The sequence below is a fragment of the Melospiza melodia genome, chromosome 18 (assembly GCF_035770615.1).
Source record: "Melospiza melodia melodia isolate bMelMel2 chromosome 18, bMelMel2.pri, whole genome shotgun sequence".
Taxonomy (NCBI): domain Eukaryota; kingdom Metazoa; phylum Chordata; class Aves; order Passeriformes; family Passerellidae; genus Melospiza; species Melospiza melodia.
Window position 1 is genome coordinate 15,507,561 of NC_086211.1, and position 27,324 is coordinate 15,534,884.

General features: G+C 50.5%; 2 protein-coding genes across 2 annotated transcripts; one reads left to right on the plus strand and one right to left on the minus strand.

The window, feature by feature from the left end:
• Window positions 1-4,333: 4,333 nt before the first annotated feature.
• Window positions 4,334-13,533, plus strand: VRK3 (VRK serine/threonine kinase 3). The gene is made up of 12 exons (XM_063171331.1): window positions 4,334-4,452; window positions 4,527-4,861; window positions 6,321-6,373; window positions 8,717-8,783; window positions 9,466-9,550; window positions 10,014-10,116; window positions 10,449-10,541; window positions 10,716-10,848; window positions 11,536-11,656; window positions 11,917-11,975; window positions 12,547-12,696; window positions 13,234-13,533. Exons 1-11 carry the CDS (start codon window positions 4,334-4,336, stop codon window positions 12,693-12,695), a joined length of 1,317 nt encoding a protein of 438 aa, XP_063027401.1. The 3' UTR covers window position 12,696; window positions 13,234-13,533.
• CCNF (cyclin F) lies at window positions 13,527-25,981 on the minus strand. The gene is made up of 17 exons (XM_063171329.1): window positions 25,913-25,981; window positions 24,320-24,474; window positions 23,795-23,901; window positions 23,011-23,078; window positions 22,372-22,565; window positions 21,982-22,035; window positions 21,334-21,438; window positions 20,731-20,808; window positions 20,187-20,338; window positions 19,265-19,429; window positions 18,275-18,398; window positions 17,746-17,926; window positions 16,722-16,809; window positions 16,246-16,345; window positions 15,840-15,970; window positions 15,488-15,657; window positions 13,527-14,944 (listed from the first exon to the last, which is right to left on the minus strand). The coding sequence occupies exons 1-17, from the start codon at window positions 25,923-25,925 to the stop codon at window positions 14,547-14,549; spliced, it is 2,283 nt and encodes a 760-aa protein (XP_063027399.1). The 5' UTR covers window positions 25,926-25,981; the 3' UTR covers window positions 13,527-14,546.
• Between the last annotated feature and the right edge of the window lie 1,343 nt (window positions 25,982-27,324).

Below are 27,324 nucleotides of genomic sequence, written 5' to 3' on the forward strand. Positions count from 1 at the left end.
CCTGAGACTGGAGTGCCATTGCCCAGGAATAAAATGCCAAGATGGTGGTTCCAGTTAAAGAGGGTGAGTGGATCCAACACCTGCTCTTGGTCCCCCCACACTTGCCAAGGACAAGATGTCTTGGGCTTCTTTTCCCCAGGGTGGGGCCCCCATTCCCTTTCACCCCAAGGCATGCCAGCTTGCAGCCCCCCAGTCTTGGCTGCCAGGTTGGAATCTTGGTGTTTTGCTTTGCCCTTTAAGTGCTGAGAAGATGCACAGTGAAACAGACTCCCCTTGGAGTGCTCAGACACAGGAAAATTGCCATGGGCTGGGAAGGATGACACAGGAGGAAGCTTTCCAGAATACCTGCTGCTCTTCCCAATCCCTCTTCTCCTCAAGTGTGATTTCCCTGGCAGTGCTCTGCAGGGAGCTGGCACAGTGTCTACCCACATCAGGCCCCAGCAGTGTCCCCAGGGTGTCCCTGTGTCCCTGCTGGGGGTTATAGAGCTCCAGGCCCTTGACAGACCCTGGAGCACCACCAGCACAGAGGAGGCATGGCTGGGAATTGCAGCACCCATTGCTCATCTGTGCCTGGGTAACCTCCTGCTGTGGTGGGAGCTGGAGAGGCAGCATGGCCTGGACACATGGGCAGGCTCTGCCTGCACTGCCCAAAGGCAGCCTGCTTGTCCCTTCAGCCCAGAGAGGCAGCTGGTGTCCCCAGGGCCACTTCCCCAGCTGTGCCAACAGCCAAGACCTCTTAAAGCTGCTGGATTGGACCTGGCAATTTGGAGCTGAAAGGGTTCCAAGGCCTCTCCCAGCACTCTAGCATGGCTTCTCAAGAGGCACCACTTTAGGATCCAAGAGGTGTGTAAATGAAAAGGAACAGCCTCATTTCATTAAGAGGTTGAAGAACTGGCAGCTTTGGGCATTCTGTCAAGCTCAAAGATCTCTGCCAGCACCTAAATCCGATAAGTCATGTGTTTGGGCTGCTGGCAGCGTGCTGGGAAGCCAAGGGTGAGATAAGGGAGACATAACTGGGCTGGCACCAAGGAAACTCCTGCAGGGGGAAGACAGGGATCTTTCTGTTGCCACCCCCGCTGTCTGCACTTTCCCAGAGGGCACAGCAGCAGACTTGCAGTTGCACTCAATGATCCTTGTGGGTCCCTTTCTACTCAGGATATTCTGTGACTCTGTCAGACCATCCTCAACACAAAAAGGCCACAGGAAGACAGGTCTTCTCCTGAAAATTTATACTTTTCCCTCTTCTGAGAGCAAGGGAGAGCTAAAAGTTCACCTAACCCACTGCTTTCGAGGAAGCTGGAACAGGGCAGGCAGTGCTGCAGGTTGCTGCATATGGGGGTGGAATTTCAGCTTACAGATAAACCAGAGAAACTTGGGGGATAGAGGGAGCATCTCCGTGAGAGATGAGCTCTGGCTAAAGGAGAACAAAAGTGGGGTGCAAATCCTTGAAATGAAACCCTAGGAGGGGTTCTAAATGATTGCTAATGGGTGAGATGGGTGGGCAGTGCAACAGGGAATCATCCACAGGTAAATCCTTCCCTGTGAGGGTGGTGAGGCCCTGGCACCTCACCTGAGGATCTGAGAGCTGAAAGGTTCAAAGAACCAAAGCTTGACCTCCAGATCTGCTCTGTCCTGCTCTCCAGAGGCTCTCCAGGAGCCAGAGCCCTCTGCAGCCCAAAATCCAGACTGGTTTTCAATGCCTGAGGTAGCAAAGAGGGAGCAAATTCCTGCTGATACCAGGCAAAAGGTGCAATGCTGCAGACACAATCCCCTATGGAGTGACTGCAGGCACCCAGATTGCCCTGTTGATGTAAATTGCCAATTATGAAATGGAGAAATTTGTTAATTTTTTCCCTTTTCATCTATTTATTATGGGCTTCTTTTTATTGCTAATTATTACTTTCAATGCAGCACTAAGTAGGATGGAGGATTCTCTTCTCTGATGCTGGCTTGGTGGCTCTTGAAATAAATCTTAAAGAATTGCCTTTTCCCACTATTTTCTGTCTGTCTTTCCCCATCACTCTGTTTTCTCAGTTTTTCTTCTGTTTTTGGGGTCTGACTTTTTAAAGCACTCTGTATTTCTGTTTACTGCATGGATTCTTCTCTCCCCAAATTGAATGTATTCAGGTCGTGATCACTGTTCCCTAGGCAACCACCAATGAAATTAGAGAATGATCAAGAATTAATAGCTTAAGTTTAAAAAATTAAAATGGTAATTGGAAGACTTCCTGAATCTGCTGAACTAAGGCATTCCCACCTGAGCCACTGGTTACTATGGAGGGCCTGGGGACAATGATCTTGGTTCAGGAATTAGGGAAAACAAAACACCACCCACCAGCCTGTAAAGGTAAATTCAAACAAATCTGACAAAGGGCTGCTTCTTTTCTGCCAAAATTCTGAGGGGATGCTTTGGTTAACAAAGGAATTGAGGCTGTACCTGTTTGGGATGTGGGAAGAGCTGGAACTGAAGTGGTTTTGCAGGGGGCTGGCAGTGGAGATGAGGCATTTCAATGTTCTGCTGCTGCCTGCAATGCCAGGGGAAACAGCAGAGTGATTGAGGAGTGCAGTGCCCTGATGGCCATGGTGGCAGGAATGGAAGAAACCCTCCAGCCTGCCCTGTCACTCCTGACAGTGTCCAGGTGCTTCAAAAAACTCCCAGAACCAGCTGCAGAAACCAATTCAAGCACATGCCAAGCTTCTCAGAGTCACTGGCAGAGTTCTGGCTTTGCTGGGACCTTTTGTGTGCTTAGTGAATATTAGGAACACACCCTGGCATTTGGAGCAATTGAGAAGGGGTGACCAGCCCGTGGCAGAATGAGCTCTGTGCAGGACACCCTACCTGGAGATGCTTCTTCCAAGCCCTGCATCCAGCCCCATGGTGGGCTCAGTCAGAGGGTTCATACCCTGGGGGTGTTTTCATGCTGCCTCGCACCACTGCTCCACTTTCCACCATCAGCACATGGAGCTCACTCCTGCTTCACACTAAGCTTTTGTGGGAGCAGCTGCTCCACTCAGCTCTTCACGCAATGAGCAGTCGCCTTCCAGGTCCAATTTGCTCCTGCTTGCACCCAGTGGCTGGTGTTCCATGGCTCACTGGGATGGACTGTGAAAAACACCTTAACATGTGAGATGTTCTGTGGGACAAGAACCAGGTCCCCAATGCCCTCACCCACCTCTGCTACCCCTTTGCTGCGGGAGCTCAGGGGCCAGGCACCTTCTCCAGGCAAACCCTGACCTCAGCCCACCTGATGGGAAAGGCTTAAGTGCACCTACACCTCTTTTATGGAAACGGTGCCTGCTTGAGGTGTAGGATGTATACAAGGAACGGGATACACAGGTGCACATGCTGAATACACATTAACTCCTGCACTCATTAACCTGTGAGCGCCTGTTCTGCAGTCTCGGGGTCATTTCTGAGTAGTTCTCTGGTGTCTTTTATAAAGTAACATGAAAACACTCGGCCCCAGAAGGCAGCGCTGGGAGCACGGCCTGAACAGATCCCGGGGCTCCGCCGGCCCACACCGGGGCAGGCTGACCACCCGTGTCCCTGCCCGGCCAGTCCACAGGAGCCCAGGGGCTATGGGACCGTCGTGTGCCCCGCTGCCCTTCACATCCCCGCTGCCCTTCACATCCCCGCTGCCCCCTCACATCGCCGGTGCCCCTCACATCCCCGGTGTTCCCTCACATCCCCAGTGCCCCCTCACACCCCCAGTGCCCCCTCACATCCCCGCTGTCCCCTCACATCCCCGGTGTTCCCTCACATCCCCGGTGTTCCCTCACATCCCCAGTGCCCCCTCACACCCCCAGTGTTCCCTCACACCCTCGGTGTTCCCTCACATCGCCTGTATTCCCTCATGTCCTCGGTGTTCCCTTACATCCCTGGTGCCCCATCACATCGCCGCTGCCCCCTCACATCGCCGGTGTTCCCTCACATCCCCGGTGCTCCCTCACATCGCCGGTGTTCCCTCAGAAGCGCGGTGTTCCCTCACATCCCCGCTGCCCCCTCACATCCCCGGCGGCCCCTCACATCTCCGGTGCTCCCTCACATCCCCGGTGTTCCCTCACATCCCCGGTGCCCTCTCACATCCCCGGTGCTCCCGCACATCGCCTGTATTCCCTCACAAGCGCGGTGTTCCCTCAGAAGCCCGCATGTCCCCTCAGATCCCCGGTGTTCCCTCACGACCCCCGTATCCCCTCAGATCCCGACGTCCCCTCAGGCTCCGATCCTCCATCTCAGCCCCGCTGTCCCGCCAGGCCGAGGCGCGGCCCGGGGGGCGCCTGCGCCGTGGCGGTGGCGGCGCGGCGGGCGGGCCCGGGCTGCTCCGGCGGGGCCATGCCGGGCAGGAGGGTGCGCGGGCGGCGCGGGACGGGGGCAGGGACACGGACACGGATACAGACAGGGACACAGACCCCGGAGCGGCCGCGGGCGGAGCTGTCCGGCGGCTCCCTTAGGTGCTGGGGGCGGCGGGAGCGGGGCGGTGGAAGCGGGGCGGCGGACGGGCTCTGACACTGTCCGTGTCCCGCAGGCCCGGCCCGTTCTGCCCGCAGTGCGGGCTCGCCGTGGAACCCACGTTCCGCTTCTGCCCAGCCTGCGGCGGGAGGCTGCCCGCGCTGCCCGAAGAGCGCACCGAGCCCGCAGCGCCGGCCCCGAGCCTGTCGCCAGTCCCCAGCCCCGCCGCCTCCTCCTCCCCGCGGGCGTCCGCGGCCCGGCTGGGGCCCCGCTCGCCCCGCTCTCCCCGCAAGCCCCGGGCCGGCCCGGCCGTGCCGCTCCCGGCGGACACGGTGCTGACGGACCAGGGAGGGCGGCTGTGGAAGCTGGTGCGGCTGCTGGAACAGGGCGGCTGTGGGCTGCTGTACGAAGGTACCGTGGGGCCCGCGGCGGGCAGAGGGCGCCGGGAGGCGAGGGGTGCGGAGTCACCGGTTCTGGCTTCGGCGACAGCTGCCGTGACATCCCGAAACCCCCAGAGGCCGCGGAGTGGGTGACACCGTGGTGTCCGCCGGGCTGGCAGTGACCCGCAGGCATGCAGGATCCGTCATTCATACAATATTCTGAGCTGGAAGACACCCACAAGTATCTGGGAGTGCAGCCCCTGTCCCTGCACAGACACCCCAACAATCCCACCCTGGCCATCCCTGGCAGTGCTGTCCAAGCTCTCCTGGAGCTCTGGCAGCCTCGGGGCTGTGCCCATTCCCTGGGGAGCCTGGGCAGTGCCAGCACCCTCTGGGGGAAGAACCTTTCCTGATCTCCAACCTAAACCTGCCCTGACACAGCTCCAGCCGTTCCTCACTGGGCATCTGCCTGTCAGCCACACTGCCACCAGCATAATATCAAGCCGAGGCCACACTGCTCTATTATTATAAAATGTCCATTGTTGGGGCCACACTTCCTCTTTCTCTTTTATCTGCCACACTTCCTCTTTTACTTGCTGGCACTGTACAGGAGTTCCTGTGCTGTAAGTGGTATCAATACCCACTAAATGTCAATTCTTAATGTGTTTTGGGGCCAAAGAAAGCAACCACACCACATAAGCTGCTTCTCAGCCATTTAGTGCTGAAAGTGTTGATCTTTTCAGTCTAGTTGAGAACTTCCACAGGGGAGTTTTTGATCTTCTTCTCTCATTAATTTGGAAGCTGTCCAGGAGGAATTTTTTCCATTACTGAGTTTTGCCTGATGTTTGGCTTTACTTTCTTTTTCACTATTCAAGCTCTTACATAACAAAGTCCAAGCATCCATCTATGTTTTTAAAAAAATGTGATAAAAATCAATAGTGGAGGGTGCTCTTATAGAAGTAGGTTTTAGGTGATGAGCAGCAGGTAACCTGTGGATAGCACTTGGTCTAAGGGCACAAGAAAAGGAACTGCCCTGAGCCAAGTCATGGCTGCAAATGCTTTTGAAGAAGGGAGGCCACATACAACTCTAACATCCATACAGAGCAGAGAGACTTGGCATCCCTTACAGACTTGTCCAACCATGGAGTGAGCTGGAGGGAGTGCTCAGCAAATGAATTTGGGGATGCCTCTGAGATTCTACTAATGATCTATTCTTCACATACTCCTCAAAGCCCCCCATACTGTAGCCCTGCCCAGATGCTTCTGTGACTTAAGCAGAACTGCACTGCATGTCAGGGTGCTGAGCTCCTGGAGCAAGGTAAGAATTATTTTGTAGTGATCTGGGAAGGCGCTCTCACAGAGGTTGCTTTGCAAAACTCAAGGGAAAGAAGCAGAGGATGAGTTAATCCAGCTGCACAGGCTGCATTTAATGATGCACAACCTCTTTTCCATGCCTTTCCATTTAACCACATCTGTTCATCCTTCCACAGCGCAGTCAGCATCTGGAACCTGTCCTCAAAAGCAAAGCTACTCCCTCAAACTTGTGAGTTTTGATCTGTTTGGGTAAGGAATAGTGCATAGAGTACTGTGTCCTGACCTGTTTGGCTGAGAGTATCTGAGAAATTGGGAGAGAGTGGTCAGAGAGGCCCCTGCTAAATTAGGAGATGGATCTAACCTCCTGAGGGTGTTGTGCTGGGATTTCAGTTGGCTTTTCTGCTAAAGATGTGAAGAAAATGGATATGAGGATTAAAAAAAAAAAAAAAACTGAAGCCTTAATAACAGAAGGCTGCTGCTTTGATTGACCAGGCTCAGGAACCTGCAGAACTGAGCTTGGTGGTGTGAGGTGGAGATCTTGATTGGGGAATGTCCAGACTGTCTTAGTTTGGAAAGACAGGTGTCTGCTAAGGAAAGCAGGAGCCTACCCTGAGATGGAAAATGTAAACCCCCTCCCTCCAAATTGCTATAAATTTTAAATTAAGGGGCTCTCAGGCAAAAAATATGGGAGCAGGGAATAACAGTTCTTTACTAGGGAAGAAAATAAAAGGGTAAAATAAACAATGCAGTACACTAGAACAACACTGACAGAGTCAGAACCCAACCTGACACCCTGTGGGTCAGGGTGCTGGCAGCAGTCCCATTGGAATTGTGGCTCAGCCCTCCTGCAGTGTCAGGGGTGGTTCTGCTGGAGCAGGGATCCTGGAGAAAGGTGCAGTCTCTTCCTCTGAAGATCCAGGGGCAGAGGCAGCTGCTGTTCCTCTGGGGAATCCAATGGAGAAGCTCTGCTGGTGCTCCAGAATCTCCAGATTATATCTGGGTAGCAATGCTTGGCTCTCCCCTCTGGGCTCACATCTCCCAATGGGATGCTGTAGTTCTTATCAGCCAGGCATCAGCCATGCAGTGACATTCAATAGCTGTTATCAGCAGGTGTCTCCCCGGAGGGAGGAGTGGCTGGGGAAGAGATAAGGAAAACTGCCCACTTAACAGAAGATAGCTGCCATACAGATGGCAAATAGAATACAATTTGCTTGACAATCCAGGACACAGACCAACTTTTCTTCTTGATGGCAGGGGTGCAACCCTGCTCAAGTCTGAGGAAACTGTAGAGGCTGGAATTTGGTGCTGTGCTGGGTTTGTGTGAGAGCCACCATGGAGACACTATGTAAAGCCAGAGCACACTTTGAAATCAAATAGGAATTATAGTTGGAGTTCCAAGCCAGCTTTCCAGGTACTTGTCAATATCTTGGGCTCTCCAGAAATGTGTTATTTCCACTAACATCTGTTCTGTCGTGGAAATTCAGTAGATTGATTTTCAGTAGCTCACGAACCAGAGCTGAAAGACTGTTTTGTCTGCTGTGGCTCTTGGGGGTTGCTGATTTGTAGGAGGGCCAGTGCTGACTGATGGCTCTGTGGGGCTCTTGCATGCACTTGGAAAATCCCTCTGCCTTTTGTCAGAGGAGACATGTAAGAGGGTGGAGGAATACAGTGTGGATGAGAAAAACCTGCTAAGTGCCACAAAACTAGAACCAGTCTGTGGGAAGCTGTAATCATTTCTGTAGGCAACACTCCCAACTTCTCTGTGTTTCTTTTGGCTGCTTGGTGGTCTGCTGAGCACTGTGGAGTGTGATATGGCACATAAGAGCATTTTGGCTCTGGGTTTGATGACCCACATGGGCTCACAGGCAAGATGCAGAGTGAAAACCCTCTGTGACATGGTCTGTGCTGTCTGCAGCTGCTGTTCCTCCAGCTTTGATACCAGTTTTGTACCAAACCAGGTAGAGTATAACTTTCTGCCCTGCAGGATAGCAGCTGTCCTGAGTTAGTGTTGAGTAGACACGTGTGTTGTGTGTAGGCAAACACAGACATTCTGAGTGTGGACTGTGTGCAGTTGAGGTAACTTGATGACAGCAATACCTCAAATGTTACTAATACAGACTTTCCTGTCTCACTTTCTGACTGCTAGAATAAATGTTACAGCTCTCTGTAGAGACTTGTGTGTTTGTAGAAATGCCCTCATCCCTGCTGTGGCTAAGAAGGTCACCTCTGGCTCCTGCTAACATAACAGCTGTGGGACCACAGCTCTCTCCATGCTGTGCCTGGGCTGCACTGCCTGGCTGTTGTTAACCCTCAGACAGCTGTAAATGGGCTGCTGGAAAGGCCCAGCCTGAGATGGCCCCTCTCCTAGTCTGTGCTGATACTCAGAGTTGATGTGTTTGTTAGGGACAGCATTAAATAGGGAACCAAGACACCTGAGCTCTGCTCTCAGCTCTGTTAGTTGATCTTTGTTTTCTTTAAAAGGAGTAGTTAAGGTCTTATAGCCATCTACCCAAGCTTTCCTTTCCAGCAGGATGTGTGTGGCTGAATTAACACTCCTCCCTGTTCTCTTTAGGATGCCAAAGATGGGAGGATCTACAATGAACAGAATTTCTTCCAGCGAGCTGCAAAGGCAAGCACAGGTTGGTGCTTCTTGTGAGGACAAGGACTAAGGACAACTGGCATTTCCCTCTCATCAGTTATGTGAATCTCTTGGAAGGCCAGAGCAGGATAAAATAATCCCCTGCTTGGTTAGTGCCAGAGTGCTGAGGAGTTTGGTCAATGCCAGTTCTCCCAGCAGACAGTGCAGTATGAGCACAGCTTTCTTGTGCTCCTCACTCTGTCTTGATGTGTCTGGGAGCTGCCCAGCCCTGCAGCCTGTCTCACCTTGGCTCACCCTCCTGTCCTTCTTCCATGGGTGGTTCTGTCAGCAGCTCTCTGGTATCAACTCCATTGATCCCAAAACTTGAGCAAGAACAAAGCTGCCCAGAGAATGTAGGCAAGGGGGATGGAAGAATTTATGTCAAATCTACACTTCTGGCAGAAGTGTAAAAATCTGCTTGTCCCTCATCCTCTCTCCCTCTCCCCTCTCCTTGTTTTCCCCAGCCCTGTAGCAATCCCATGCCACAGCCTGCTCTGGTATTCCCAGAATCTTCCCTGCTCCATTCTTGCACACATGAGACTGGAATTCTGGGGACAGAGTCAGGATGAGAGGCCACTGTCAGCTCTCCAGGGCAGAGCAGACCTTCAGAGGAGGAGCATCACTAACTCCTTCCTCCTGGAGCTCCTCAGCAGCATCTGCTGCACTGTCCTCTTCTCTTGTAGTGGAGAAGTGGAAGAAGTGGCATTCCGTGCCTCTGCTGGGCATCCCCAACTGTGTTGGCTTTGGACTGCATGCAGACAGCTACAGGTGAGGTGACTGAGCTTTTGGGCTGTCTGAGCATCTCTGGCCTTTCCTCTCCTCTGCTTGCTCTCCACTAATCCTTTTGTCATTGCCCCTTGGGCTCCTGAACACTGACACTGCTCCTATCGTGTCTTAAATGGTTTGCCTCTCATTGCTTTATTTCCTTCAGTCCTTGTCTTGCTGGTGAAGTTAGTGCTTTTGCTGCTGCTGCTGCCCTTCAGGCCAGAGGACACCTTACTTTGGTCCTTGACACTTAACCCAAAGGGGAGATTCAGGCTGTGTGTCTGCAACACACGATGAGCACACCTGTCTCCTTTATAAAACTTTTCTCTTATCAATAGTCAAGGAAGTGTTTGCCCAGGTCAGCTTGGAGTTGAAGTGGGGTCCAGTGGATCACTTGGCAAGTGTCTGTTGCAGGGTCTCCAAACCAGGTAGGTACTGCAATGTGCAAAGCCCTTTTCTCCTGCAGGTTTTTGGTGTTCTCTGATTTGGGGCGATCTCTTCAGTCGGTCCTGAGCGATGGCCTGCACCTGCTGAGGGAGAAGGCAGCTTTTCAGATTGCAGTTCGTGTGGTATGTGGAGAACCAATCATTCCCAGAAAAGACTTCTGACTTCCTTCTGGATCTCCCAGAGGTGTTTTAAAGCTGGTCCAGGGGCTTGGGTGGGGGGTCTCTAAACCTGCTGTAAACTTCAGTAGCATCTTTTGAGCACTGTGTCACTTTGAAGGAATTTGGGATAAGAAGAATGAGAAAAACCTGACTTTTGAACTTGAAGGCTGTGAGATGTGGTGTTCTTAGTGCTCATCCACACGGCCACAGGGAGCTGGGGAAGGTCCAGCTCAGTGACAGCCAGGGTGCTGCAGGAGCCTGCATGGATCTGATATGCTCCCCCTGTTTATTCTCAGCTAGACTGCCTGGAGTACATTCATGAGAATGAGTATGTGCATGGGGACATCACTGCTGAGAACATCTATCTGAACCCAGCAGACCTCACACAGGTAGGGAGAAGGAGCAGTGCTGTGCCAGGAGAGGGATTGTGACTTGGGATAAGGCAGCCTCCAGGTCCCTGCCTTGGGCAGGGCAGCAGGGCAGGCTGGGCAGTGCTCAGGCAGGAGCTGTGGGGCAGCCTGGGGGCTGCTCTGCACTCAGGTGGGTGCTCTGTGCTGCTGCAGGTGACCCTGGCTGGCTACGGCTTCGCCTTCCGCTACTGCCCCGGGGGGAAGCACGTGGCTCTGCGCGAGGGCAGCAGGACCCCTCACGAGGGCACGCTGGAGTTCATCAGCCTGGACAGCCACAAGGGCACAGGTGGGTCTGGGTTTGTGACACGTGCTGGCACTGCTGCTTTCTAGGCATTCACGTGCACCAGGAGCTGGGTTCCTCTTTGGGCTGTTCACTCCTGCCTCCTGATGGCTGCTGTGTTGGGACTTGCCAGGTCATTCAGTGATTGCAGCAGGGATGTTCCTGCTCCATCTGGAGCTTTGGCTGCTGCAGGCGTGTGGGGAATAGAAAACAGAGCCCTTTGTGCTGGCTTAGCAGGGATCTTTTTCAAGCCAGACAGGATCCCTGCCCAAAACAGATTTGCAGCAGGCTGTGCTCTGACCTTGAAGCAATGAGAGCTGGAAAGGCATTTAAATCATAGAATCACTTTTGTTGGAAAAGACCTTTAAGATCATTGAGTCCAGCTGTAAACCCAGCACTGCCAAGGTCACCACTAACCCAAGTTTCCAATTGCCACATATACATGACTTCTAAATCCCTCCAGGGATGGAGACTCCACACTATGCTGGGCAGCCTGTGCCAAATTCTGTCCTTCTCCTGGTTGGGATGTGACTGCTCTTTCACAGTGTTCAGGAAATCTTCCTCCAGGTGCTGGGAGGTGGTTCCTGAACTATGTTAGCGGGCTCCCAGGAGTACTGATACCCCAGAGCAAATCCTCATGAAACTCCTGAATTTCTTTACTTCTGTCCCTTCATGTCTTGTATTTCCCATCAGGACCATCTCGACGGAGTGACTTGGAATCTCTGGGCTACTGTCTTCTGAAATGGCTCTGTGGCACTTTGCCTTGGTCTGATGAACTGGACAAAGTAAAAGCTGTGATGGAACAGAAAGAAAGGTAGGAGAAATCATCTGTTCTTCTGGGAAATGCTCAGCAGAAAGCAGTGAGGGGGGTTTGTGACTGAAATCCCCAGGTCACAATACACTGTTGGGATGTGGCAAATCCCACAGCCAAGGCTGAGCCTGGCCCCAGGGTGTTTGGTGAACCCCAGATTCTGCTTCATCCAGAACATGGCAAGCCGAATTCAGCCTTTTGGGATTTTTTTTTGTCGAAGCCAGGTGCTCAGGTGCCTACTCCATTGCCTCTTCTTCTGACAGGTACAGAAAGGATGTGAGATACCTTCTCCAACTATGCTTCAGGCAGAGATCCATTCCAGGTATGGGCTTGCTCTCAGTGGCAATGGGACTCAGGAATAAAGGATCTGCCTGTACCTGAAGGCAGAACTTTCTCTGTGCTGGGGTGCTGGTTCAGAATGGCTTCCAGTGGTGATGGTGACCAAGCATTGATTACATGGACTGTCTGGCAGGCAGGGAACAAATCCCTTGTTTTCTCTACAGAAAAATGAGGGCTGCTTTCCATGATCTGCTCTAATGAACCTTGCTGGAGGGAGAGCTGTGCTGGTGGGTTTAGAAATCAAATACCTGGGGCTAGAGGACACTTCCCCATCCCATTTTTTTGGCCAGAGAAGCTGTGCCTGTCCCATGCCTGAAAAGTGTTCAAGAGGTAGAAGAAGATGGACTTCATAGTCCCTTCCAACCCAAACCAGTTGGTGATTCTATTTTATGGTATAATTTGGTGATTCTTTGAGCTTTGCATTAGCCTTGGCTTGGTTTTCCTCTCTGCAGCTGCCTGGGTGGGTGGGTGAGCTGGCTGCAGGACAAGCAGCCTGGAATGGCCATTTGGCAGCTGGGGTTTCTGGCTGCTCCCACAAACCCCTTTCCTTGCAGATGCCCTGCAGAACTACCTGGAGCAGGTGCTGGCCCTGCAGTACGAGGACAGGCCTGACTACGCGGCCCTGCGGCAGCTCCTGGGGCAGCCACTGGAGAAGATGAGAGCCTCGGCTTATGACTGTGTGGATGTCCCAGTGGTGCCCTGAGGTGAGTGCTGGCACCTCCTCGTGTGCCAGGTGAGGGCAGAGCAGGCTGGGCTGTGACATCCCTCCAGCTGAAACCAACCTGCTCCTCCTGACATGGCATTCCCTATTGATACCAGTGCTGCACAAAGCCAGGCTTAGCCTGTGTTTCCTCAAGTGAAACACTTGCCCAGCAAGGAATACAACAAGGGTTAATAAAGCAAATGCTGAAAGAGCTGCAGGGCTGTGGAGGTGATAACAAAATGCAGACTCAGGCCATCTGGCAATTTTTTGTATATATCTGAAGGTCTGGGCTGTAGTTTTTGCTTTTCTCTCTCAGCCTGTAGCTCTGGTTTTAGTGCCCACCTGCTATTTTAGCCATGAGGCACCTCAGAGTGAGGCTTGATACAGAGCCAGATCTGGTTTTAGTGCAAGGCTGCACCAGCCAAGGCTCTGCATCCAGCAGCAGGAGCACAGAGTCAGCTCTTCACCTAATCTCCTCCTCCTGGGAAGGAATTTAAACTGATTCATCTTCCCCTTTTCTGCTTTTATTTTTTTTCAGATCAAGGAAGAGTTCAGAGCTTTCTGCAGTGAGGCCTTTCCCAAATATATTTTCACTTTTACCAGTTTTTAGAATGAGAGGTTTTTGTGTTTTCTTCTCCTGTTTATGTGACCCAGTGCTGAAGTTTGAGCTGCTGCTGTACCAAATTAATGTGAAGAGACTCCTGCATGGCAGATCAGGGGAAGCAGCAGCTGGAGAACTGCAGTGAAGCCACCATGAGCCAGGAAACTAAATCAGGGATTTTCTCTTTTGAATGAGAGTGGCAGTACATGGTTTTGTAATAAACTTTGAGGACAACTACCCAAGGCTGCTCTTGTTTATTTGGAAGATTCAAGGCCTCTCTGGAGCTGCTGTTGGGTTTTGAGGGTGATTTGAGCCCTGTGCTCCTTGTGAGATTTGTGTAAATAGCCTTCAGGCAGTGCCACTGCAACCTGACCATCAGGATTCAGCTCAGAGCTAAACCCTGACCTCATCCCAGCAGTTCTCCAGGCCTCAGGCCAGGGAATGAGGGGAAGGAAGACCAGGATCCATCTCTACTAACAAAACAATTTTATAAAAAAACAGTCAATAAGCACTCACTACACTGTGTGTAGCTGAATTGTTGCCAATGCCACAGTAAATTGGCAGTCCTGGAGTCCAGTTCCAGTGTTAGCTTCAGTGACATCTTTTTGAAGTCTTGTACCTTAGTATTCCAATTCCTATGTGTTAAGGCACAGAAGAATTTTTCAGGTGAAGAAAACATGGCAACAAGAGAAGAGGCAAATGGAGTTTAAACCATGTGAGAGGTAGGTGAGAGAGCAGCTCAGACCTGCAGTGAGCCTTCATTTACCTCTGGGGTTTTTCAGTAAAAACCTTGTGTCAGTGCAGCAAATGCCATAGACAAGAAGAGGGGAGCTGAAGGAGGCCTGGACAGAGTAAAAAAGGCAGCACAACCTCAAAATAGGTCTTTTAAGTGGAAGATTCAAGCATAGTGTTACATTCAGAAACTTGAGAACCAATGTCAATTCGTGTCATCCATAGTGCCAGGCCTCAGAGAAAGCAAGGGACAGGACAGTTCTTTTCTATCACTAAGAGGGATGATAAAACTGGGCTATGAATTTCACAGAGAGAGCAGAACCTTAGCAGAGGATCAGGCAATAGAGGATACATAAAAAGGCAGCTGTGAATAGAGGAAATAGCCCAGCTGTACAAGATAGACAAGGTTGAAGGGAAGTTATTTTGGAGGTATTTACAATTATTCACTATCATCCCTGTATGACTGCAACAGAAATACGGTTTCTAGAAATCCCAGTAAAGTTAAAAGCATGAAGAAATCAGAGGCTTAAGAAGGCCAAGTTCAGCCTTTCTTCAGTGTGTTCTGCCATGTTTTTTCTCTTGACTTGCCTCCTGTGCAGGAAATGGGGCTGGCATGGCTCCTTGTTCGTGGAGTTGCCGTGGGGCAGTGCTGAGGTAGGTTTGGGAGGAGCTCCAGGGCTGCCTTCAACAGAAGATGTAGGACTGGCAGTGTTGACAGAAGAGTAGCCCGAGCTCCCCTCTGGGTTGGGATTCCTTGGGGTGAGATATGCCCCTGGCAGCTCCCCCTGCCTGAGGGGTGCCCCAGAGCCATCCCATTCCCCAGGCAGGCTGTCCTCGTCACTGGAGTCCTGGCCACAGTGCTCTGCAGGGTCCAGGTACAGCACTGTCACATCCAGGATCCCACTGGGGCTGGTCACTGCAGGATGGGAAGAGAGAAACCTTAGTTTGTCCCCATCCAGAGCCAAGCAGGCACTCAGCACAGAGTCAAGCAGAAAAAAGCCAAGCAAGAGTCACCCTTCTGTCTGCTTACACCTGGAGGGCAGGGCACTAAGCTCACCCTCTATTCACACAGCATCTTTTCTTCCCTCAGACTATTTGAACAGGTACTAAGAGCTGTTAGAAAATGAGCAGCCAGGCCCAGGGTCAGCAAAACCCAACAGCTAATTAGTGTTTCTAAGACAGTGGCTCATTCATCACATTTGGTGCACTGCAAACAGCCTGACTCTGAAACTCTGAGCAAATACAAAACCTCTCATCACATTCTGAAGCAGTGCAGAGAAACAGATAAGATACCCCTGACAGAGTTTAACAATTATAACCACGGGGGAAGGGGAAGAGTTTTTCCAGCTGGTCTTCAGCTGAAAGTTTAGGCATCTGGTGCCTGAGAAACAGTTTTAAGTGAAAATGAAAAGACAGGTTTAATCCTCTTGGCTGCTTTTTATAAGAATAAACTGCTCACCATCTCCTTCTCGCTCGCCTTCACTTTCCTGATCACCTTCATAACCAGAGCAGGAATCTAAACTCCAGTCAAGGAAGTTGTCCAGCAGACTTTCTTCCTGGGAGGACAGCTCTGCTGTGGGTGTAGTCACAAAGCTGCCTCTGTCATCCTGAATGCTGTCTTCCCTCCTCCTGTAGCAAAACACCCCAGAAATCATATGTCAAAATCCAAGTCTTTCCCAGCTCTTTTAATAGGTATGTCAAGATGGTGACAGGAAAATGGACTGTATTTAGGAATTAACCTCAGGGTACCAGAGAGGAGGAAAGGCTCTGGCTGATCTTCAGAGCTGCTGACAGCCATGCATTATACTCACCTTTTAGCTCTCTTTCCAGAGGGAGAGCTGAGGAAAGTCTGAATTTCCACTACATTCCTGTGCAAGGGACTGGGCTCTGGGTCCTTCTGTTTCACACCCAACAATGAGCAGAGCTGGCTGTAACTCATAACCTAAAATATTAAATAAATAAATAGATTTTTAAAAGTCAAAGCACCTGTAAGAATTGGACCATGAGATTCTTATGAGAACTAAATAGCCAGAAGGACACTATTTATTTTCTAGGAGAAATCTATCGCAGTGAGTTCTTCCCACAGGCACTTAAACATCAGGTAAGAGTCTCTGCAACTCAATTTTTGAACTCTCACTTTATTCACACAGCCTGCCATGGGACAGCAGCTCTGCTCTGGGTGTCAGCCAGCAGCAAATGCAGCCACAGCTCACCCACCTGTTCTTTGCCAATTTCTTCATAGCGCTCATCTTCAAATCGCTGTTTGACTGCCATGAGGGACACCTGCCTGTAATCCTTTGGGACATCATCATGGAAGCTGGAAAGAAAGATTGAAACCCCTATCTTACAATGCATTCTATGAAACAGTATTAAGAAAACCTGCCAAGTTAGATAATTTTCCTCTGTCGCTCAGTGGTGTGCTAAGGGAGTTGGTGTTTCAGCAGCTTCATCAGGACACCTGGTGGCTTCTAAGCATGTGAGCATCTAATTCCTTTTCTGTCCCTGTTTTCTGTGACCCAGGGCCAGAACAGCTGTCCCTGAACTGGACCTTAGTGCCTTGTGGCAGGGGAGCAAGGCAGCTAACCAAAGGCTCTTCCTTCCCTGGGAAGGGCTGACTGTACAGGTGCAGCACATTTGCCAGAGCTGCAATCCAAGTACTCCTGTGTCCCCTCAAAGAGTCCCAAAACAATTACCACTTTTGGTGGAGGCTCAGCACGCAGGGCAAGAGGTCTTCTTGAGAGAAACCAGTGCACTCAGACAGCTGGCTGGTCCAGGAGTGTGCTGGAGAAGAGAGTACATATTCAGATATTGAATTACATATTCATGAAGTGTAGTAGTTCTGTAGTGAGTCAGCTTATTTTCTTTGATAGGTTAAGGATCGTGATATTTGCAAGCTTATATCTGTCCATAGTTTGTTCAAGTTCACAGCTGGCTTTAAGGACAGGTTTATCTGCCAAACTGATGTTAGACCTAACAACAGAAATCTTCAGGCTCATTTAAATCAAAGCCTGCAGAGTCTGATGCTAACGCTCGAGTTCATCTCTGCTATTAAGAGGTAAAATAGACTCAGAGAATCATGGAATGGTTTGGGTTAGAAGGGACTTCAAAGCCCATCTCATTCCACTCCCTGCCATGGGCAGGGACACCTCCCACTATCCCAGCTTGCTCCAAACCTTGTCTGACCTGGTCCTGGACACTTCCAGGGATCCAGGGGCAGCCACAGTTTCTCTGGGCACCCTGTGCCAGGGCCTGCCCACCCTCCCAGGGAACAATTCCTTCCCAATATCCCATCTAACCCTGTCCTCTGGCAGTGGGAAGCCACTTCCCCTTGTCCTGTCTCTCTAGGCCCTTGTAAATAGACTCTTGTCCATGTCTCCTGTCAGCTCCATTCAGGTATTGGAAGGCCACAATTAGGTCACCCTGAAGCTTTTCTTCTCCAGGCTGAACAATCCCAGTTCCCCCAGCCTTTCCTCATAGCAGAGCTGTTCCAGCCCTCTAATCATCTGGGTTGCCCAATACAGGCAAACAGGCTGAACTCAGCTCTTCATTTTGACTTCTTATACCTGTCCCCTTCTTCTCCACTCCTCTGTCCACCTCCCCCAGCCAAGTGATTGGGACATCTTGACTAAAGACAAACTAACACCCAAAACCCCCCAAAAAGTCTCCCTAGAAAGAGAAGGCAGACTGGCAGCCTGTGCCTGAGGTAAGATGGGTTACCTTGCCCATGCAGGATTTTGGCCAGCAGCAGAGCAGCAGCAGCCAGCCGGGCTGGGGAGTACACACTGAGGCTCGTGTTGAGGAGGGACAGCTCACAGATGAAGCTGTAAAGGTGAAGAGTTCTTCTCTCCAGTGAGACAATGCTTGACAGAACTTCTTTGTAGTCCAAAATGGTGGGCATCTAGCGCAGAAAGGAGAACAGAGGTTGGAAATACAAGACCAGCACAAAGTGTTTAGAACAGCTGTTTCCAGGCGCTGGATTTTGTTTGTTTGGGGCTTTTTTGTTTAACTACTACATTGACATTGATGCATTCTCCAGTGACAGAATAAATGGCCTCTTAAAATTGAAGTTTTAATCTCTACAGAAGGCAGAGGGCTCTGTATCTGCATGCTCTGAGACACGCACAGGTTCCACAGTTGATTGAGAACTCTGACTTAAACCCTCAACTCATGAGATAGGAACTGCTACTGCCTGACTTGAGCAGCAACCCAAGGGCAGGGAAATATTCCATCCACTGTCCAAACTCACCCTTATCTTTCCTTCTAAGGCAGAAATGATCTCGCCCATCATTCTGACCAACTCTTCATATTTGTAGGAGTTGTCTGTCAGCCACACAGCTTCCCGTATCGTCAGCATCTCTTTGCTGATGAAACTGCAATGTTAAATATTAAGTTAGCCCCAGCAGAAAGGGGATTTGTGCACTTACAGCAGATAACCGCACCCACAATGACCAGAGTTAAACAACTTCACAAGGTACTTTCCCAGGTAGACCAGCAAAGAATTGCAGCTCTTTATTTCACCTGTAAGATGGAACGACCTACTAGAACATTCCTAATTGGGAATGTTCTTCCTATACAGAATTCTTGGCTGTGAGAGTGGTGAGACCCTGGCACAGGTTACCCTGAGAAGCTGTGGCTGCCCCTGGATCCCTGGAAGTGTCCAAGGCCAGGTTGGACAGGGCTTGGAAGCATCCTGGGATAGTGGAAGGTGTCCCTGCCCATGGCAGGGGATGGGATGAGATGATCTTTAAGATCCCTTCTAACCCAATCCAGTCTGTGATTCTCTGATCCTAATTCTTCATCTATGAAGCCTCTCCTAGGTTAAGATGCAAGATATTAAGGAGATTACCACAGAAGGATAATCTTCCACCACACCATGCAGTTCATCTGAGTGTACACAGGCTCAACTATGGAATGTTGCTGCTTTTATTCCTTTCCAGCTTTCTCATGCCAATATGGTGTCAAACACTCCAGTTGCTGATGGAATGCATTTAGAGCAATCCACAACTATGACCATGTGTTTAAATAAGAAAAAAACCTTCAAGAAGCTACCTTTTTTACCTCATTTACAGAGTCTGTGTTTGTATGTAAACACAGTTAAACAGCAGTCAAAGTAGAGGAAAGTCAAAGTTTCCAGCATTTCCAGTATTACAAGCAAGGAATGGGGAAAAAGTTTGAGGTGCAGGAAAGAATTTGGAAGATCACAATGACCATCTCTGCTCATCATCCAGAACCTCACCGTGTGCAAATGACCATGCAGGCTATTCCCAAAAGCTGGAGCCGAGCACGAGGCACAGGTCTCAGCGTCAAGTAACGGTCCACACATCCCACTGTCATGTGCAGGCACAGGCTAGAAAAGTCCTTCATGGTAGCCACTTCCACCAGCCAATCCACCAGGATATACCTAGGACAGCAAGAGAGACTTAAGGAAGAACTTGGGAAGTGGTGTCCCACACTATGACATGCAGCTGGAGAATGAGCCAGGCCAAGCAGAGCAGTGACAAATAAATGTTCCTGTGATGCCTCCCAAGAGAAGAGCCAACTCCCTCAAGTGGGGTTGTGGCTGAGGTGGATCCTCCTGCAGCCCTCCTGCCAAACCTGCCTGCTCCATCCCCTCCCTGCACAGCAACACACACAGTGTGGGGAATAAACAGGAGTTGGAGATGTGTGTGTGGTCACAGGGCCATGATCCCATTGCCATTACAGGGCCACACTGGGACACCCATGTGGCTGCAATGCTGCCATGCATGGTTATGTACTTGTTTAGGAAAGCAATGCCAGCAAAGGGAAGTGGTGGAGCTGCCCTACATGTGAGAGAACAACTGGAATGTATCAAGGTCTGCCTAGGGAAGGATCCAGAACTCATCCCTAAGGTTTAAGGGGCAGGCTAACACAGATAACACTGCTGCAAGTGTTTATTCAGGAAAAGGGAGTCAATGGGGACTTTGGACAAGGCCTGAAGTGACAGGACAAGGGAGAATGGTTTCACACTGACAGATGGCAGGGCTAGATGGGATATTAGAAAGAAATTCTTCCCTGTGACGGCCATGAGACCCTGGAACAGGTTCTCTAGAGACACTGTAGAAGGATTGTAGAGACACACAGGGAAACAGAGAATAGTTTTTGTTGTGGGGGTCTCACTTCTGGATCCAAGTTCCTACCTCATTATTTCATTCATTCCTTTCTGCACAGTGAAGATGCTTTGCTTGCTGATAGGAAGGGAAGCTTGAAAGATTTGAGAAACCATTTCCCTGGAAGATTTTGCTTCTAATCCTAGTTGGTTTCCATTCCCACAAGCTTTGGCTAAAGCTATCTGTAGTAGAGAGAACACAAAAGAAAGTATGTTTATTTTACCAAATGCAAACTAAGGCAGTAGAGGATGGTCCTCTATTTTTCCTGCTGAAAACACTGAACATGGCAAACTACTTGAAAGTAGTTCTTAGTTTGGTTTAAATGTTGAGCACACAGATTATTTGGGGCCAGCCTTTTAACTCCATCAAAAGATGCATCTTTACTCCATTCTGCCACCAGTGTGCTGCAATTTCTCAAAGAAGAGATACAGACATGCAGAGGAGATACAGACATGCACATAAAGACAATAGTCAGCAATGCTGGTCCTGCTTCTAAAAAGAGAAATTTAAACCTACAATGGCAGCACAGAAAGGACCAAATGAAGACTGTAACTCTGGGAAAACTCAGTCTTACCTGTGCTTCCCAGCAGCCCTTGGCTGCGTAGTCTCGTAGCTTCCTGAGACTTTGGAGGTACCTGCCAGGATCCGACATCTACAGAGAGGAACACAGACAGATGTAAAAACTCACAGCCTTTACACAACAAACAGAAGGGCTGGAGCACCAGTATCCAGAGAAAAACACTGCCTGGAGGTACATCTATTACTTCAGCAACAAGTCTCTGTCTTATCATGACACCACTGTTTTTAAGAACTTTTTTTCAGCCTCACAGGAAGTGAGAGCAGTCACTCAGGATTCCAAGGGGGCAGCTTTGGCAGATTTATTAAAGACAAGGCAGGAGCCTCCTGCTCCTGTTCCCCAGAGCCCTGGGATCACTGGCCAGCAGTGCTCAGGCCTTCAGCAGAGTTGGAATAAACTTCTGAGGCACCTTGGCTACAACTGCTCATAGCCTCATTTCAGACACCAGAGCTCATTTCAGAGAGTTCTTAGCACTCTCCTTGTTTATGAAGAAGGTAAGCTCTGAGGAACAGCAATTGCTTTCTGAGGACATTCCTTGCACATAACAGAGATCCAGAAGTTAGTGTAAAAGTTGTTTGGAGACAAAAAATGACCACTTACAGCAGCTTTTCTGTTGTTTTCCCAAAGGAGGTAGGAGCTGATTAAACAACCCTGTTTTGAAGATTCTTCAAGCATTTCAAGGGATTCTTTCTTTTTTCCTTCATCCTAAAAACAAAAGATATATATTGGTATTCCTTCTGTCCAGACAAGTGGCTGCCTCAACACTTCAGAAGCTACAGAACACTGTGCTAAAGCTACAGAGCAGAATCCATCCCTTGGGAATGCCCTTCAGCCTCTGAGGAATGCTCCCCCATCCACTCAGTGCTGCCATTTGCAGATGCAGGCTCTGAGAGCAGTTAGTGCTTTTCCTCAGCCAGACAAATGCTTTTTGGCTTGCTTGCCACTGAAGGCTTTTTATTTTATTTTTTGTTTCACAAGGCATTACAACTGGAAGGCTTCCTTTGAGACCTGAACATACTGTAAGCCCATGATTAAGCCAAAATTAATTTCACCATTTGTACAATTCAATAAAGTAAGTTAATAATGTTCCTTTAAGCAACTAGTAAATTAAACTCATGAGAACAGAAACTCCTGGGACCCTTGAGGAGTAAAAGAGCATCTGGCTGATTTATGTTTTTAATCAAGGTAAACAACATTAGCATCACCTGAAGAAAACCCAAATCCAAACCCATCAGAAATACTGCTCACCTCAAAGAAATTCAAAACCTTTGCCAAGCTGTGGAGAATAGATCCTTTCTGAGCCTGAAGAAAGCATCAAAATAAAGCATCGTTAAACCACAGCAATTCTTGCTAGTAATTTCAGACTACAGTTATCTTTCAATCATTCTTCCCCCTTGCTTTTCTCTATGTTTTGTTATCCCTGAGATAGCACTGACCCTCTCCAAAGAGACAATACAGGCCTCCAGCACTCACGATCTATCATGTGCAGTTTTGCAATAAAGTCAATAAATGACTGAGCCACAGTTGTTGAAGCAACAAGAGCAGAGGAGGCTCCTCAGGGGAACAAAAGTATTCTTTCCAAAATAACAAGAAGCAGTTACTGAGCAGGGTAAAACCAAGGGCAGAGAGAAACCTGACCTTGTCAAGCTGACACTCTGCCTTGAGACTCTCGAAGACCACAGCCTTACAGCAGCTGCCAGAGAAGGACCAGGGAGGACGGATGAAGAGCCAGATAAAGGGGACTGCACACACATTCAGGTGCTCTGCCAAGCTGAAGTAGTGAGATGCCTTTATTCCGTTCACTTCTGCACGCCCGTGGCCCGTGATGGACACTGAACCAGAGAGAAAGCCAGGAATCAAGTGGAGTTTGTTCACAATGCCTGCCTGGCATTCAGTCAGGCCAAGACAGACAAGAGGAAACAAACAGGAAAAGATCGAACTGTCTCTGTCATTTAGAGCCTTAGAAATCATGGAGGTTGCTAAAGAAGAAAAATCTTAACTACAGTCAGGCTTTAGGAACACATAACGTGAGCTCATTCTGCAAATACCAACTGCCTTGCCAGGACCCTGTGTCAGGAGGCTCCTCCTGTCACTTGTCAGGCCCTTTTGATACATTTATCCCACTGCCAAAGCAGCTGAGTTTCACCACAAGTTTGCAGAGGGTAATTGCTAACCCTGAATTCCCAGTGGCAGCTTTGTGGCCAGTGCCTAAGCAGAGCAATGTAAAATTCCTCATGCCATGTTCCCCAAAGCCCCAGGACAAGCTCCCACACTTACAGCCTTCGTTGTACAGGTACGCCAAGCTCAGCTTCACAGCAGCTTCAAAGTTCCCACTTTCAGCAGCCCTGAAGGGCACACAGAGAAGGCACTGGAGGTTAAAATCCTTCCTAGCACCAGAATCCACAGTTTGGTCCTTGTGCCCTCAAGGACATGCATCAAAACATGAAGCCCTTGTGCTCCTCCCTCCCAAAGTGATGTGCACATACTGCTCTGCCTCAAAAAGAAGTGACACTCAGAAGCAAAACCATTATTGTGGCATTTAAACATGTTAAAGAAGCCTCTGACACCAATGGATCCCCTTCAAATCAGATGGATAAAAAGATGCTCCCCATCTTTTTGAAGCAGATTTATTGTTACCCTTTCAAACTTTGTTACTGAAATTCACCTGTTTTTCAATACACTGGTTTGCACAAGAAGGGATCAAGCCAACTTAGACTTAGAAACAGGATTATTCTCTGGAGTCCCTGACCTCACTTGTTCATTCACATGGGAACACCACAAAGAGGTTTTAGGGAATGTGTTATGTTCCAATCTGGAATATTAATGACTGTGAAGATAAATAACTTTGGTATATGCAATAGGGCCTGCTCTAGTTAAAGAGAGAGCAGTGACCAGCAGCACCTCAGACCTGAAACCAACTTTTTTTCATTGCCAAAGCAAATATTTCCCCTCTTTGTACAACTCAGATCCCACAATTACACTGGGGACTGATTAGAACAGTTAATCTTCCTTCAAACATCATCTTCTAAAAGGTCAGAGAACTTTGATGTTTAAAACTTACCTTTCAAACATCCTCAGATGGTTTGGAGATGGCCACAGGTCTTGGAAACTTGCATGTGCCCAAACACTGGAATGATTATCTACAAGGTATTTAAGATGTGAGTGCACCTGCATGGAGGGAACACAGAATAATGATTACCAAAATAAAAGGACCAACAGAAAAACAGGTCTTTGCAATCTTATTTTAGAGAAGTAACTAACTGATCACAAGTTATGTTTAACTTGCTGCCTGCCTGATAACCAGTAAGGCAAGAGATGCCAAACCAAACCTATTTATTCAGCCACAATAATCTGGCGAGACAATTTCCACAGAAAAGGTACAAAAAGCAGTCAAATACTGCTGCTACTCTTAACTTGAGCAGTGAGAAGTGAAATTGTCCCTGGGATAGCAAAAATCTCAACCCTGCAGGCAGTCTTTGGGTTTGTTCAGGTTCTGTGACATGGGATGCCTGCTGTGTGTGCAGCCCAGGCTCCTGGAGGCAGAGCTGAGCCCTGAGCCTGGCACAGGGGAAGCTGCAGCACTTACAGCTCTGACTGAGAGGATGTCTGCAGCAGGGAGGCCCTTCAGGATGTGAAACAGAACATCCTCGGGGAGGTTCAAGAACGTCAGGACTCGAGGCCGTTTTATTATCCTTCGCTTTGACGGGAAAGAAAAGCACCTGGAACACCTACAGTGAACCACTGGAAAAGAAAACCACAGGACACCTCAGTTAGTGATAGAACAGCACAAGGAAAAAAGGCACTACACAGCAGTACACACATACACAGGTGTTCACTTGAGCACCTCTTCACTGCAGCACAGGACACTGCAAACACATTAACCAGGCATATACAGCTCATGCCTCATAATGCCACAAGACTAAAGTACAGAGCAGAAAGAGCTTGTTTAAATTGGTTAATGAAGCCAAGAGACTCAGAAGGGGGGGCTCAAGCTCAAGTGCTCTTCAACAAGAGCCCCTCTGAGCCCTGACTCCTATGACCATGTGTAGTGGTGACAAAGAGTTCAGCTGTCCCTGTTCAGTAGTAACAAATAGTTTAACTGTCACTACTGTCACTTCATCTACCTCCCCCAAGCCCCAGCTTTTCCTTCTCAACTGACAGCAGTCCCTGGAACACAACCAGAGATATTAAGAAGACAACCAAACCTACTCAAGCCTATCTTTCCAAGCAGTTGCTGCCAGGAATGCTAATGGAAGATCCACTGCCTATACCTTCTGGAGTATTATTTCAAGGCAATATTTATATACACACACACACACACACGGACATATTTATGAATACAAAATGTATTATCCTCAGCAGTATTATTGCCATGAAAATGAAATGGACACGCAAACTAGGATGCCAGTTCAGCCCATAGGACCATCCAAATAGGGACCAGGGGGTACACGAGCAACTCAGTGAAAACTCCATTTCTACAGACAGGGAATGGCACAGGTTCATTTCCAATGTGTTGCTTCACAAAACCAGAGTGGTTTAGGCTGCAAGAGAACCCTGGGGGTCACCCACTTCAACCGTCCGGCCAAGCAGGGCAGGACCACATCCAGGGGGGTTTGAACAACTCCAAGGACGTGGATCCCACCATCGCTCTGGGCAATCAAGTACCATCGTTCAGCCACCCTTACAGTAAAAAAACACTTTCTCTTACTTTTGAATGGGGTTTCCTCCACAGTCCTGCAAACTCACAGACGCCCGAGAGGTTTTCCCACGCGCAATACACATCCTGACCTCTCGGCTTTGGGGCCAGGCGCGCTCAGGCACAACCGCCAGGCACAGCCACGGCCCCGGGGTCACAGCAGGGCTGAGGCACGGCCCCGGCGGGGGCACAGCACCGACAGAGCCGAGCCGGGCCGAGCCGAGCCGAGCCGAGCCGAGCCGGGCCGAGCCGAGCCGAGCCGGGCCGCCCCCGCCGCGTTTGAATTTGGGCGCGCAGCCGCCGGCCCGGCCCCTCACCCGCTGCCAGTCCCGGCGGTCCCTCAGCCCGGCCTCAGGGTATCCCGTTATCCCCCGCCCTCAGACCTTCTGAGGAGGCGCCCGGCAGGCAGAGCCCGCTCTGGAGCCGCCCCTCAGAGCTGAAGAACCAGCAAACAGCAACACCCGCGGGCAGATCCGCACTCACCGCCCGCCTTCATCGCGGCGCGCCCGCGGGGATTGCACGGACGGACAGAGCGCCCTGCCCGGCTCCGAGAGAGCGGCACGGCCGTAGGAGGGACCGGAGCGCCGGGGGCGGGCGGGGAGCGTGTGGCTGACACGCCCCGCTCGCAGCGCGGGCGCGCCCAGTGAGCGCCGGGAGCCGCGGGAGCTCCGCCCGCCAGACCCGCCCGCCGCGCCACCGCCCCGCCCACCGCCCGCGCGCACTTGTTTTAAACACAGCAGGCTCTGTCATTGGCCAGGATGCCGATGGAGGCGGGGCCGTACCGCCCCTCGCGCTGTGATTGGTCGGCGAGGATGCGAATTCGAATTGGAGCAGTTGGCGGTTCAAACCTGCGGCGCAGCGGCGCATGCGCGGGAGGCACGGCGCCCCCTGCCGTGCGGGGCCGTTCAGTGAAGCGGGGGCGCAGCGCTTCCCCTCACGGTGAAGCCGCCATGTTTCCGCCGTCCCGTTATCCCCGGCCGGCGGCGGGTGTGGGGCACAGCGGTGGTCCCGGCTTTCCGACGGGCCAGGAGTCTCTTTTCCTGTCTCGGCTCCAGCCGGCAGCAGCCATCTCTGCTGGTGCTTTGTCGCTCACAGTCACCTTTGCTTAGCCGAGGCTGCCTGACCGAGGGAGCTGTTGAGGGGAGCGGTGGGGGCTTATTGCTGCCTGATGATCTCCACCTTGAACATTCACTGAGGGCGTCCATGCTGGAGCTAAAGCATGGGGGAGGTTGTTGCATGTCCCAGCCTGGGCTGGGGGTGACCTGCTGGACAGCAGCTCCACAGAGAAGGCTCTGGGGGTCACGACTATCCTTGACCAGCCCTGTGTCCTGGGGCCAAGGTGGGGGATCCTGGGGTGGGAAGGGCATTGCCAGCAGGTCAGGGACAGGGTCCTGCCCATCTCTTCAGCCCTGGTGAGGCTCATCTGGAATGCTGTGTCCAGTTCTGGGCTCCTCAGAACAGGGTGGACATGAAGCTCCTGGAGTGGGTATAGAATCATAGAATGAAGGGGACCTGAAGGACCATCTGGTTCCATTCCGTGCCATGGGTAGGGATGCTTTCCACTATCCAGGTTGTTCCAACCCCTGTGCAGCCTGGACTTGGAGAGGTGGGGTGGCCACAGCTTCTCTGGGCAACCTGTGTCAGGACTCACCTCCCTGACAGCCAAGAATTTCTTCCTAATAAGCTAACCCTATCAGAGTGAAGCCATCCCTTCTCTCTTTCCAGGCCTGTGTCCCAAGTCCCTATCCACTTCTGTTGAAGGCCGTTTAAATACTGGAAGGGACTCTATGGTCTCCCTGGAGCCTTCTCTTCTCCAGGCTGAACACTCCCAGCTCTCCCAGCCTGGCTGCAGAGCAAGAGGGTTCCAGTTCTTGCAGCATCTCTGTTGCTTCCTC

Bases quoted from the DNA above. Each gene is read 5' to 3' on its own strand.
- VRK3 (XM_063171331.1), top strand. From the start codon at position 4,334: ATGCCGGGCAGGAGGGTGCGCGGGCGGCGCGGGACGGGGGCAGGGACA. The intron at 9,551-10,013 runs GTGAGGTGACTG...TTTCTCCTGCAG, and splicing joins CTGCATGCAGACAGCTACAG to GTTTTTGGTGTTCTCTGATT. The intron at 10,117-10,448 runs GTATGTGGAGAA...GTTTATTCTCAG, and splicing joins TTCAGATTGCAGTTCGTGTG to CTAGACTGCCTGGAGTACAT.
- CCNF (XM_063171329.1), bottom strand. The intron at 22,036-22,371 runs GTCAGGTTTCTC...TGCTTTCTTCAG, and splicing joins CAGAGTGTCAGCTTGACAAG to GCTCAGAAAGGATCTATTCT. The intron at 15,971-16,245 runs GTGGGTGAGCTG...TTAATATTTTAG, and splicing joins AAGAAATTGGCAAAGAACAG to GTTATGAGTTACAGCCAGCT.